This window comes from Hyperolius riggenbachi, chromosome 1 (assembly GCF_040937935.1).
Source record: "Hyperolius riggenbachi isolate aHypRig1 chromosome 1, aHypRig1.pri, whole genome shotgun sequence".
Classification (NCBI taxonomy): Eukaryota; Metazoa; Chordata; class Amphibia; order Anura; family Hyperoliidae; genus Hyperolius; species Hyperolius riggenbachi.
In genome coordinates this window covers 474,433,493-474,445,890 of record NC_090646.1, presented here as the reverse complement: position 1 = coordinate 474,445,890, position 12,398 = coordinate 474,433,493, and the positions used below count along the sequence as shown (strand labels likewise).

General features: G+C 41.2%; 1 protein-coding gene across 1 annotated transcript; it reads right to left on the bottom strand.

The window, feature by feature from the left end:
* Positions 1-207: 207 nt before the first annotated feature.
* On the bottom strand, positions 208-1,164 carry LOC137527243 (olfactory receptor 10A7-like). The gene has a single exon (XM_068247783.1). The coding sequence runs from the start codon at positions 1,162-1,164 to the stop codon at positions 208-210; it is 957 nt and encodes a 318-aa protein (XP_068103884.1).
* Positions 1,165-12,398: the final 11,234 nt, after the last annotated feature.

Here is a 12,398-nt window from a genome sequence, read left to right as displayed (position 1 = left end):
ATTATATTGAAAGTTAAAAGTCATAAAAACAGCTGATAGTTAGCACTCAACATTACAGCTTAATGCTGTTTAACAGCTGTTTTTATGACTTTTCACCTTAAATGGATTGAATAACGGAACTTTTATTACTATCCTATTGTGGTGATGACCTTTATCTTGTACTGTGCTCAGACTGAAAAGTTGGTACACAAATTTCAACCCCACATGTTAGCTGTTCAGACCTTTGTGCATTAGCCTTTGAAAGGCTTTTTTCACTTCATTGTTCCTAAGACTGTATATCAATGGGTTGAGCATAGGAACAAACACAAGAAAGAGAAGAGACCAAATTTTGGGTCCACCATAAGTATCTATTGCTTTTGTTCTTAGATATGTTATAGTAGCTGATCCAAAAAATAAGCTGACAGATGTAAGATGAGAGGTACATGTTGAGAAAGCCTTGCTACGTCCAACTGAAGAATGGATTTTAAATACACTGATAAGGATGCACAAATAGGACACAAGAATGAGCAAAAATGGTAAGGGTATGACTAAAAAACTGTAGATTAAAATGTATAACTTGATAACCATTAAGGTGATGGGAGATGCGTGGGAGCAAGCTAAGGGAACCACCAACAATACATCACAAAAGAAATGGTCAACACTGGGATTGCAAAACGGAAGGCTAAACACAAGGATAATGTTACCCAGGGGTAAGAATAAACCAGACACCCATGATCCCACTAAGATCTGTAGACATTTTGACTTGGTCATCTTGGTCATGTAGTGGAGAGGGTGACAGATTGCCAGAAAGCGATCATAAGCCATGAATGCAAGTATGAAGCATTCTGAGGCTCCCAAGCAACAAAACAAGTAGAACTGAGCTGCACAGCCTATAATGGAAATAGTTTTGTTTTCATACACAAAGTCTCGTAGCATTCTAGGCACTATTACGGTTGTGTACAACGACTCAGTGATAGACAAACTTCTGAGGAATAGGTAAATAGGAGCGTGCAGCTGTGAATCCAATGTCACTATCAAAATGATCATCAAATTTCCAGTCAAGGTGAAAAAGTAAATCAGTAAAAAGACACCAAAAAGAAATGGTTGGTACTCAGAAGAGAGACCCGTCAAAATGAATTCGGTCATTTGTGTTTCATTTTTTCTGGCTGCATATGGTATTTTCATAACCTGTAAAAACACATAGATCAGAAATGTTTTTTAAGACCACAGTCACCTGGTTTAATCTGTTGGTGACATGAATGAATGCTACATTCTTTTGTCTAGTTAATAACTAGTATTATTATTATTATTATGTGGCTAAACTGTAGCTATTAAAATCTGAGACTGATTTTTAGATTTTCTTATCCAAAGTTGACCCCTCTTGATTGGAAAGCACCATCAATTTCTGAAATTGCAGATGTCTGGGCTGTTACCACCAGTGGCATGTCTTAGGAGCTGTGGGCCCCGGTGCAAGTTTTACATTAACAATTGATACGGCGCACCAAAACCTGCCAATGGCAACTACAGTGTCAGAGGTGCAAGAAGGGAGTGGGAAGCAGTTTGTTAACCTCCCTGGCGTTCTATTAAGATCGCCAGGGCGGCTGCGGGAGGGTTTTTTTTAAATAAAAAAAAAACATTTCATGCAGCCAACTGAGAGGGCGCTCTGTATGCGCACTTCTGATCGCCTCCGGCGATCAGAAGTAACAAGGAAGGCTGCAATGAGCGGCCTTCTTTGTTTCGCTTTCCTCGTCGCCATGGCGATGAGCGGAGTGACGTCATGGACGTCAGCCGAAGTCCTGACGTCAGCCGCCTCCGATCCAGCCCTTAGCGCTGGCCAGAACTGTTTGTTCCGGCTGCGCTTGGCTCGGGAGGCTGGGGGGACCCTCTTTCGGATCGCCACGCAGCGGCGGCGATCAGGTAGCACACGCGGCTGGCAAAGTGCCGGCTGCGTGTGCTCCTTTTTATTTGATAGAAATCGGCCCAGCGGGGCCTGAGAAATCCTCCTGCGCAGGTTACCCCGAGCTGAGCTCGGGATAACCGGCAAGGAGGTTAATGATTACCATTATTCAAAGTATCTATTGAAGTGATTATTATGAGCACAGGACCAATAGACAGCTAATACTGAAGTTCAGGGAGGGCCCCTACAGGGCCCCTCTGGCCAAAGGGCCCCGATGCGGTCACAACCTCTGAACCCCCTATTGCTATGCTCATGGTTACCACAATTACTAAAGCAGTTGCAATAGTAACAAAAAGTGTTTGCCACCTGCTCAAACAAGCTTATCCTATTCGTTGTTCATAAGAAAGAATCAAACAGGCTTTATGCTGGGTGAAAATACTGCAACTGACATTCTCCAGGTCATTGAACATTTAGGGTGAACATTTAATCATGAAAAATAGAATCGTTGTATCCTTAGATGTTACCTACACAATATCAATTACTTGATTAAAAGCTGTTTTGGAAAAATAAAATGTAACTTTAATCTAAGCACAAGTTAAAAATGAACACATACGCACAAACAGTATATCTAAATAGTTCAAAATCATTAAAAACAAGAGATAAGCTTAGTGAATTGTTTCCAAAGTCTTCTCTGTAGGTAACCCACCCGTGACAAATTATGTCAAGGTATTGCTATTAGAGGCACTATTTTGTTCTAGATAGGCTATTGCCATTAAATGGCTCTCCCCATTCTAGATGATAAGTTTCAGTTGGTCATTCTCTTCTTAGCGTACAAAAATTGTATATAGTCCCACAAAGGCTACCAGAAATATAAAAAAAAATCTGGAAGATATGCACCAAAATACTCAAACAGTACGGACTTAGCTAGCTCGATACATTGTAGAGATCATAGTTCACAACATTTAAATTAATTCGACAAGTGTTTGGCACTAGAACAAGTCCTCTTATCGGTACTTATGGCAGTTACATAGCCAGAGTTGCACATTTAATACAACCCAGGTTACCTGACAATGCTACATTAAATGCATTATCGAAGCAATGGGCACATAGCTCAGGAAACACAGGTTGCACTAATGGCACAAAATGCGCTATGTAACTATCTAAACTGTGTCAGCGCTCCAACATGAAGTAAGTCCACAAATTTCAGAAGAACAAACAGCTGCTAAAAGTCCAGTATTTTCCAGCAATCCTCTAAGTAACTATAATCAAAACACTTCAGCGCTGCTTGTCAGATTCCTCCACCATCACCCAAAGATATGCTTACCAGAACATATAGACCTTAATTAAAGGGTCTATATACAGCTTTATAAGGGCCTGCAGCCGGTTCCTCTCCTGCTTGTACTCCCTTCAGATAAGCATACATCCACCTCCACACGTAGGCTCATCAAAAGTGCATCATGTGAACAGATATAAAATAAAACAAGGATGTAAGCGTATCTATCTTCAGATCATCCAATGAATTTATTTCCTCTTAAAATTGTAAAAATAAGCATAAAAACATATACTCACATATGAGCCCTTTTTACAGGGACCCACAAGATAATACAACGTTTTCTAAGTGGTTGAATCTGCGTTTAAAATTTATTCTCCGGCGGGGAGGCGAGGACTTCTGGAGCGGTCTGCGCGTCATACGCGTCACTTCCTTTAGTTGCGCTCCAAGCTGGTTACTGTTATGCCTGCCCCTGGCCCCCTCTTCTCGCGTGACCGTCTGCATAAACAGACGCAAGCGAATGATCATAGGGCTAACAACCTCACTATGAGGGTATGGGAGCCAGGCCTAAAATAGGAAATAGTAATCAATCTAATACCCATGAGATGTATCAATATCCAAGACCCCATGGAGTAAGATTTAGAGGAAATCAGAGTCCATATGAGGATAGAAATCATAAACAGGACTCTGTGGGTAAGTATTCTGTGAATTATGATGGAAGGATTCCTTATAATAATTATAAAAATAGAAGACAGAGAGGATGGAGACCAAGACCTTTATACAACAATAAAAACCCTATAGAAAACAGAGGAGTGCAGCATTTCCCAGTGAAGAGAGCATCCCATCCCCCTTTGAGGAATAGATTTAGTGCCCTCTATGAGCTTACTGAATCAGAAACAGAGGGACCAGAAACTCCTGTTGAAACTACCCCTTTTCTAGACTCGGAAGTAGTGACAAGGGAAAGAGGAGAAAACCATAAATAGAAGAGAAAACAAAGGAGGAAAGCGAAAACAACGAAGAGACAAACAGAAGAAAAGCATTTTAGGGGATGATATATATAATTTTAGTAGCATACCCCTGAAAAAAGAACAGCTTGAATGACTAGATTTAGGCTTAAAATTTGCACCATCGAGATCTCTGAATCAATGTAATACATTCATAGACCCCCAGAAGTTTATCAGAAAGCCTAATATTAAGAAGTACTTCCTTTCAAATTCTTCACCTACTAAAAATACGGTGGATACTTCTTTGGGACATGTACCGCAAAAAACTTTGACAGCTGGCCTAAAAAATAGGTCAGTATTCAATCCGAATGTACCTGGTAACCATCAAGTGGAAGTTTATAAGAAAATGGTCCTAAAGGATATTAACCAGTTGTAAATAAAAATGCAAAGTTGATAGAAGTGTTAAAGAAGGGGGGTGGGGGGTGGGGGGGTATTGTAGTTCTTGATAAAAAAAAGACTATATTATGGAAATGAAAAGACTTTTGGGAGACAGAAGTACTTATGAGAGATTAAGAGGGGATCCTGGTTTGCAGTACAAAGGAAAACTGAACACATTGATTGATAGACGCTTGAAAGATGGCCGAATTAATGCTGTAGAAGCTAAATATTTAAAACCATCGTATATAAGAACTCCGGTCTTTTATTACCTTCCAAAGGTGCACAAAAATGCTACACACCCGCCTGGTCGTCCTATTGTAAGTGGGATTGACTCAGTCACTTACAGATTGGGTAAATTTATCGATCGATTTTTACATCCATTGGTACTGGAAACAAGGTCCTACTTGAAGGACACGAAACACGTTATAAATGTATTGCAAGATCTAGTTTTTGAAACTCAACCGTTTTTAGCAACAGCGGACGTAACATCCCTGTACACTATTATAGGCCATACAGAGGGGCTAGAAGCCATTGTATATTTTCTGAGAAAATGTGGATTATATTCAGAAGAACAAATTATGTTCCTGGTGGAATGCCTTGCAATCGTCCTTAGGCATAATTCTTTTTGGTTTGGGGGGGACTTCTACCTTCAAAAGGTGGGTGTAGCCATGGGGCAAAATTTGCCCCTAGTATGGCATATTTATTTATGGCCAGGTGGGAGGAGTGTGTCGTCTATGAGGCCCCTCCAGTGGAGCTTCTGCTTTGGAGGAGGTACATAGACGACAAGCTCTTCATATGGGGAGGTTATGGACTGTAACTCATGTCATTTGTTGAGACTTTAAATAATAATCGATTGAATATCCACTTAACTTGTGAATTTAGTAAGGAGCATATCCATTTTCTGGATCTGAAGATTAATTTAAGTGAGGAAAAAGTGACAACTAGCACATATTTTAAGCCTACCGACAGGAATAGTTATATTCCTGTCGGCAGCTGTCATCACGAGAATTGGTTAAAAGCAATCCCTAAGGGACAATTTATACGATTATACAGAAACTGTAGTGAGATAGAAGTTTTTAAAGAAGAGATGGAGGTTTTAATAGAGAGATTTGTGAAGAAAGGTTACGATAGGACCAATTTAGAGAGGGTGAGAGATGAAATTATGGGGACTGATCGATCAAGGTTATTGAATGAAACAAGAAAAAAAGAGGAGAAGAAAGGTCTAAACTGCCCATTTATAACTGATTATACAGTACATCATAAGGAAATTAAAAAATAATTGTTAAACATTGGCCATTGTTGAAAGGGACCTGAAATACCAGAACGACCAGAGGTGATCTTCAGGCGGGCACCTAATATAAAAGATATCGTAACAAGTAGTGCCATAGATCAACCATTATACAGGGGCCTTAGCTTCTTTGGAGAAAAGGGCTTTTATAAATGCAGAAAATGTGTGGCCTGTTAGAATTGCCCTCAGACACCAAGGATACAAACCATGTTTGGGGACAATTATGACATAAAAGAGTTCATAACGTGTGAATCAGAATTTGTAGTATATCTCCTTGTTTGCCCTTGCGGGCCTAAATATGTTGGAAGGACAAAGAGGAGATTAAAAAATTTTTATCTGAACATATTACTAATATAAAAAATGGGGTAGAAGGACACTCTGTATTAGACCATTTTAGAGTAAAACATGACAGAGACCCTTCAGGTTTAACCTTTTGTGGTATTCAAAAATATATTAATAACTGGAGGGGGTCTAATAAGATCAGAGGAATTTGTAGAATAGAGACAAAGTGGATCCATGAGTTAAATACTATGAGTTCATGGGCCATATGCAATTCACTTTCTCACCCGTGTTTTCTCCTAGGAAATAAGTTTTCATCTTTTCAACTAAAAAAGTACCAAAACGTAGGTTAAAAAGTACTATCAAAATTATTTTGAGTATTTTCTTGCTTGCTGGTGGCTTAAAAGGCATTTTATTGACAAGTTTAAAAATTTCACTTAGGAGAAAACTCTGGTGAAAAAGTGAATTGCATATGCCCCCATATGGCCTAAATATTGAACTGGATTTGAACTGCTTCATTTCAAATGAATGAGATAATATATATGGTTTTTAACCACTAGATGGCTCACTATTATATAGTATGTATGCTGTCTTGAAATAGTATGATGTATCTTTATTGGAAACTCTCTTATTTTCTCTGTATGAATTATGTGAAAGCAGTGCGCCATTCTAATTGAATAGTGAAGATTAGTTTTCAAATTTTAATTTAATTTTATATAAAAATATCTTCCACGCCACCTGCCCTTAACAAACATGGTGGTCTGAGGCTTAGTTTGGGCGGAAGTGAGGTTGTTAGCCCTATGATGATTCGCTTGCGTGCATCTGTCTATGCAGACGGTCACGCGAGAAAAGAGGGGCGGGGCAGGCATAGCAGTAACCAGCTTGGAGTGCAACTAAAGGAAGTGACGCGTATGACGCGCATGCCGCTCCGGAAGTCCCCGCCTCCCCGCCGGAGAATACGTTTTAAAACACTGATTCAACCACTTAATTCACGCTGCTCCTGAACAAACTTTTTATAAGTGAAACTGGTCGAGCGTGGCTTTTTGCTGTTTGGTTGGATGGCGCTCTGCTAAGAAAACGCTGTATTATCTTGTGGGTCCCTGTGAGTATATGTTTTTATGCTTGTTTTAACAATTTTAAGAGGAAATACATTTATTGGATGATCTGAAGATAGATACGCTTAGATCCTTGTTATGTTTTATATCCGTTCACATTATGCACTTTTGATGCGCCTACGTGTGGAGGTGGATGTATGCTTATCTGAAGGGAGGCCAAGCAGGAGAGGAACGGGCTGTGGGCCCTTATAAAGCTGTATATAGACCCTGTAATTAAGGTCTATATGTTCTGTTAAGCGTATCTTTGATTCTTTGGGTGACGGTGGAGGAATCTGACAAGCAGCGCTGAAGTGTTTTGTGCTATGTAACTGCCATAAGTAATCATAAAATTGCCTTGCGGTGCTTTGTGGTACAAGCGTTGAGCCCTGCTGGTAAGTGCATTGACCCCACATGTCATTTCAGGTACCCTTGAATGGTTGTACATATATTAGGAAGAGTTGAATCTCACATCAGATAGCTTATTAACCACTTGAGGACTGCAGTGATTAACCCCCCTAAAGACCAGGCACATTATTGTGAAAATGGCCACTGCAGCTTTAAGGCCAAGCTGCAGGGCCGCACAACACAGCACACAAGTGACCCCCCCCCCCCTTTTTCCCCCACCAACAGGGCTCTCTGTTGGCAGGGTTTGATCGCCCCCCGGATGTTTATTTGTTTATTTATTGTTTGTTAAATGTTTATTTTTTAAATAAATTTTGCTGTTTTATATATATCTTTTTTATGTTTTTTTTTTAATATATGTGGTTTTATTGTGACGTTTTTATCTCTTTCTTTTCAACCATGTTGTTGTTATATGGTTTTAGATGAATATTGGTTCCTGAGCTTCTGTCAATTTTCTTTTAAGGCACTTGAATGTGACCTGATGAAGCGGTCTGATGTGCATAACAAAACATTTTACTTTTAATGAAAATGTTGCTATCTTGAATGTGACATCCTTAACCACTTGCCGACCGCACACTCATAACGTGCGTCGGCAAAGTGGCAGCTGCAGGACCAGCGACGCAGTACTGCGTCGCCAGCTGCAGCCTAATTAATCAGGAAGCAGCCGCTCGTACGAGCGGCTGCTTCCTGTCAAATCACGGCGGGGGGCTCCGTGAATAGCCTGCGGGCCGCCGATGGCGGCTCGCAGGCTAGATGTAAACACAAGCGGAAATAATCCGCTTTGTTTACATTTGTACGCCGCTGCTGCGCAGCAGCGCCGTAAGGCAGATCGGCGATCCCCGGCCAATCAGCGGCCGGGGATCGCCGCCATGTGACAGGGGACGTCCTGTCACTGGCTGCACAGGACGGATAGCGTCCTGTGCAGCCCAGATCTCCCGGGGGAGCAGGTAGGAGAGGGAGGGGGGAGAATGTCGCCGCGGAGGGGGGCTTTGAGGTGCCCCCCCCCGCCACCCACAGCAGGCAGGAGAGATCAGACCCCCCCAGCACATCATCCCCATAGGGGGGAAAAAAGGGGGGCAATCTGATCTCCCTGCCTGCACCCTGATCTGTGCTGGGGGCTGCAGAGCCCACCCAGCACAGATCAATCAAACCAGCGCTGGTCCTTAAGGGGGGGTAAAGGGTGGGTCCTCAAGTGGTTAAAGTGAACCTCCAGGCTAAAAATCTACTCAGCAGAAATGAAAAGGCTTGGTGTTTCTTTAAAAGTTTCACAGCATCAGAACTTTGTTTTTCTTACCAAAGCATCATTTTTAGCTGCATTTTTATCTAAGCTCCACCCATCAAAGAAAAAAAGCCTGGGCTCTTTTCCCCTGATGCTGTGCAGAGCATGATGGGATTTCCTATGTTGTTATTCACGTTGCCTAGCAACTGGGAGAGATGATCAGGACACAGGACAGTTGGAACTGTGCCTCATGCTCCCTGTCACCTCCTTTCAACCAAAAAGATGGCTGCCATCATGAAATCAAACATTTGCCTGTTCTTTTAAAACAGTGTTGGGTAAGAGATTATATTACCTATCTATTTTAATTAACATAACTAATGTAACTTAATGACAGTATGTTTGTTTAGGCTGGAGTTCCTCTTTAAGGTAAGATCCACTTACCTCTTTATTAGATATATATACCTTGGGCACCTCCTACATTCTCCAAATAAGAAGTATGTTTCTTCCAGAGTAAAATATGCTACAAATGACTTTTTTTCTATGTTGCTGTCCCTTACAGTAGTTAGTAGAAATCTCACAGATCTGATAGGATTTGGACTAGTCCATCTCTTCATGGGGGATTCTTCAGTATTTTATTTTAATAAATTAACTTTACAAAAACACTCCATGAAAAGGATCTATAAAAAGGTGTAGACCGCCCCACCTATTCTGGCAGTTAGACTGAGCAATTGCCATTCACAAAGTGCTTTTGAAAATAAAGAAAACCCTGAGAATCCCCCATGAGGAGATGGGCTGTCATTTCTGTCATATTTCTACTACCTACTGTAAGTGACAGCATCATAGGAAAAAAATAATTTATAGCACATTTTACTGTGATAGAAATCTATTTTTTATTTATGCATTTCATGTATTTTAGATTTTGAAGTTTTGCAATAACGCTGCTAGAGTTGGTGTTTGAATTCGGCAATATGTAGTTTGGAACCCGAACATATACTTTCAGCACCATTTCAGCACAGAACAGCAGGATCGGTATGTTTCATTTAAGTCCTTTTCTTTCACCTTCCAGCTTGGAAAGAGGAAGTATCGGAGTAAAATGAAATCCTGCCATTTCGTGCTGAAATAGCGAACCACCTTCTGTCCGATTCAACCACCAAGACTAATCACTATAAAGCTGAATATGACAGATCCCATTTACTACATTAACAGGCTTACCATTAGAGTAGATTTTTTTAAATTATAATTATCATTAACAATTTCAATGAAAAACGCTACCTGATGATGAATGAATAGTGAAAACAAATGCTGAAATGTTATGCTTTAGATTATTTTCCTTTGAATTGTTTTCATATCTTCTGTGCTGGTATAGAATGATCTTTTGCAAAGGGCATCATTACATGTGTCTGATTTAAAGGGAAAAAAATGATACTAAAGCAACACAAGTAGGTATAAAATAACTAATTCCAATTACAGGTTAAATTTAGTATTTTACAAGTTCTCTACCTTGTACTTTTGCAAGGACCCTGATTCACCAAAATGCAGTAAGATTACCGGTGGATCACCGCCCCTTAACCTATTTTTGCAATGCACATTAGAGGGGCAATGCATTCATTCTTATAGTAATGCATGTTCTGCCATGTGTTACCATAACAATGTGCACATTATCTCAGTAATGTGCATGTAAAAATGTTAAATGTTGGCATGTGCTGCATGGGTACACAAATCTTACCGCAATCTAGAGCCAATCAGAGCCAATGTTCCTTGAATTATTTACCGAATAAGCCGAAGAATACATGATAAGCTTTTAACATGTTTATTTTTTATTTTGCTATTGTCTTGATCACCATAATGCTACAAATTTTTTGTCATTTTGATATGTGTTACTTGTGGTACTCTTTGGTTATCACAAACTTACCATCTGGAAGAGTCTTTTTAAAGGCAACAGAGAAAAAGATGATGAGAAGTGTTTGAACAGAATGATCTGTTTTTAAGGTATAGCTGTTCTCTTGAGAACATGTAAATCTGGGACGTTTACTGTCGGTCATCTTTATAAGGTTATTTAATTAATTTCCTCTGGGCCTACAGTACATGCAAATGTCTCTTGAGAGGTCTTTGTCATTTTTTTTTCCTCTCTCATTTTTTTTAAACCTTTTACGTATTGTGAAATGGAAACACCTGTTTACAGATTAATTATTTTGAAATATAAATTATGTCAGCAGCTGCACAATAAAGAATAAGTAACTTTTTTAAAATTACCGTATATACTCGGCTATAAGTCGAGAAATTTAGGTCTGATCTACGTTTGTGAAGTAGGGGGGTCGACTTATACTCGCATCAGACCTAAATTTCTGACTTGCAGCCGAGTATCAAGAGTCCTTCCTACTCTGCATCTGCTGCATTCTGCCCCCCCAGTGCTGGCAGCCAGCCAGATTGTGTCCCTCTGGACTTCTAAGATTGCTAGATGCCAAAATTCCGCTCCCCCCTCCACGCAGGAGAATGGACAACCCCCCGCTAATTACATATGCAGGCAGCGGCTGAGAATGCTGATCCCCCACTCAGCACTGATCCTCCTTAGCTGCGGGGGTAGGAGCTGCTCACTGTGCCTCACTCGTACCTGATAGCTGACTAACAGGGCTCTCTCCCCAGCGCTGTTTCTCCCCAGCACTTGCTCTATAAACAGCGCTGGGCGGCTGGCACTTCAGGGGGAGACAGTAGCTATTAGATTGGTTGTGCTTGACAGTGATGTGGGGGGCGGAGCTTAAATCGCGGGGGGCGGAGCTTAAATCGCCGATGTCTAGTTAACAAAAAGCTGCTTGCATCAGGGACAGCTGGTGAGGGCAATGATCGGTGGCATGGAGGGATTTAGAGTGGCTCCTACCCCCTTTGCGGAGGTAAGAGCCGCTCTAAATCTCTCCGTTCCAGCCACCGATCATTGCCCTCACCAGCTGTCCCTGATGCAAGCAGCTTTTTGTTAACTAGACATCGGTGATTTAAGCTCCGCCCCCCGTGATTTAAGCTCCGCCCCCCACATCACTGTCAAGCACAACCAATCTTATAGCTACTGTTTCCCCCTGAAGTGCCAGCGCTGTTCATACAGTATCATAACGTCACTGTGCAGCACCAGGGAAAGAGCAGCTTATAGATCTCAGCCAGCAGGTACATATCGTAGCCAGATCTGAGGCAAGATACCTTAAACAATTAACCTTCATGATATACAAGCATGTTTCCAACACTGTGCTGTTGTTGGTGTTCTGTATTACCACATTAACAGTAGCACAGTGTGGGGAAAATGCATGGAGATCATGCAGGGCCATTTGTTTCAGGTATCTTGTCTCATACATGTGAAAACAGCACACAAAAAAGTACGATAACCTCCTCAAGGTGAACCTAAATCAAACGGTTTACCGTACCTTGCGCTTCTACCAGCTATCTGCAAACATTCTAAGCCCAGCGCAGTCACTCAACAATCCTTCAATACCCCGCAGCGGGTGTTTCATTTTCCACTGACTGGCAGGTCAACGCCCACTGCGCTGCCCTGGCCGCATGCATCCTTGATCACGCTTCTTTCACCGAAAGCGTCCTGCGCAGGCG

Excerpts from the sequence above, each read along its gene's own strand:
- LOC137527243 (XM_068247783.1), bottom strand. The coding sequence starts at position 1,164 with ATGAAAATACCATATGCAGCCAGAAAAAATGAAACACAAATGACCGAA.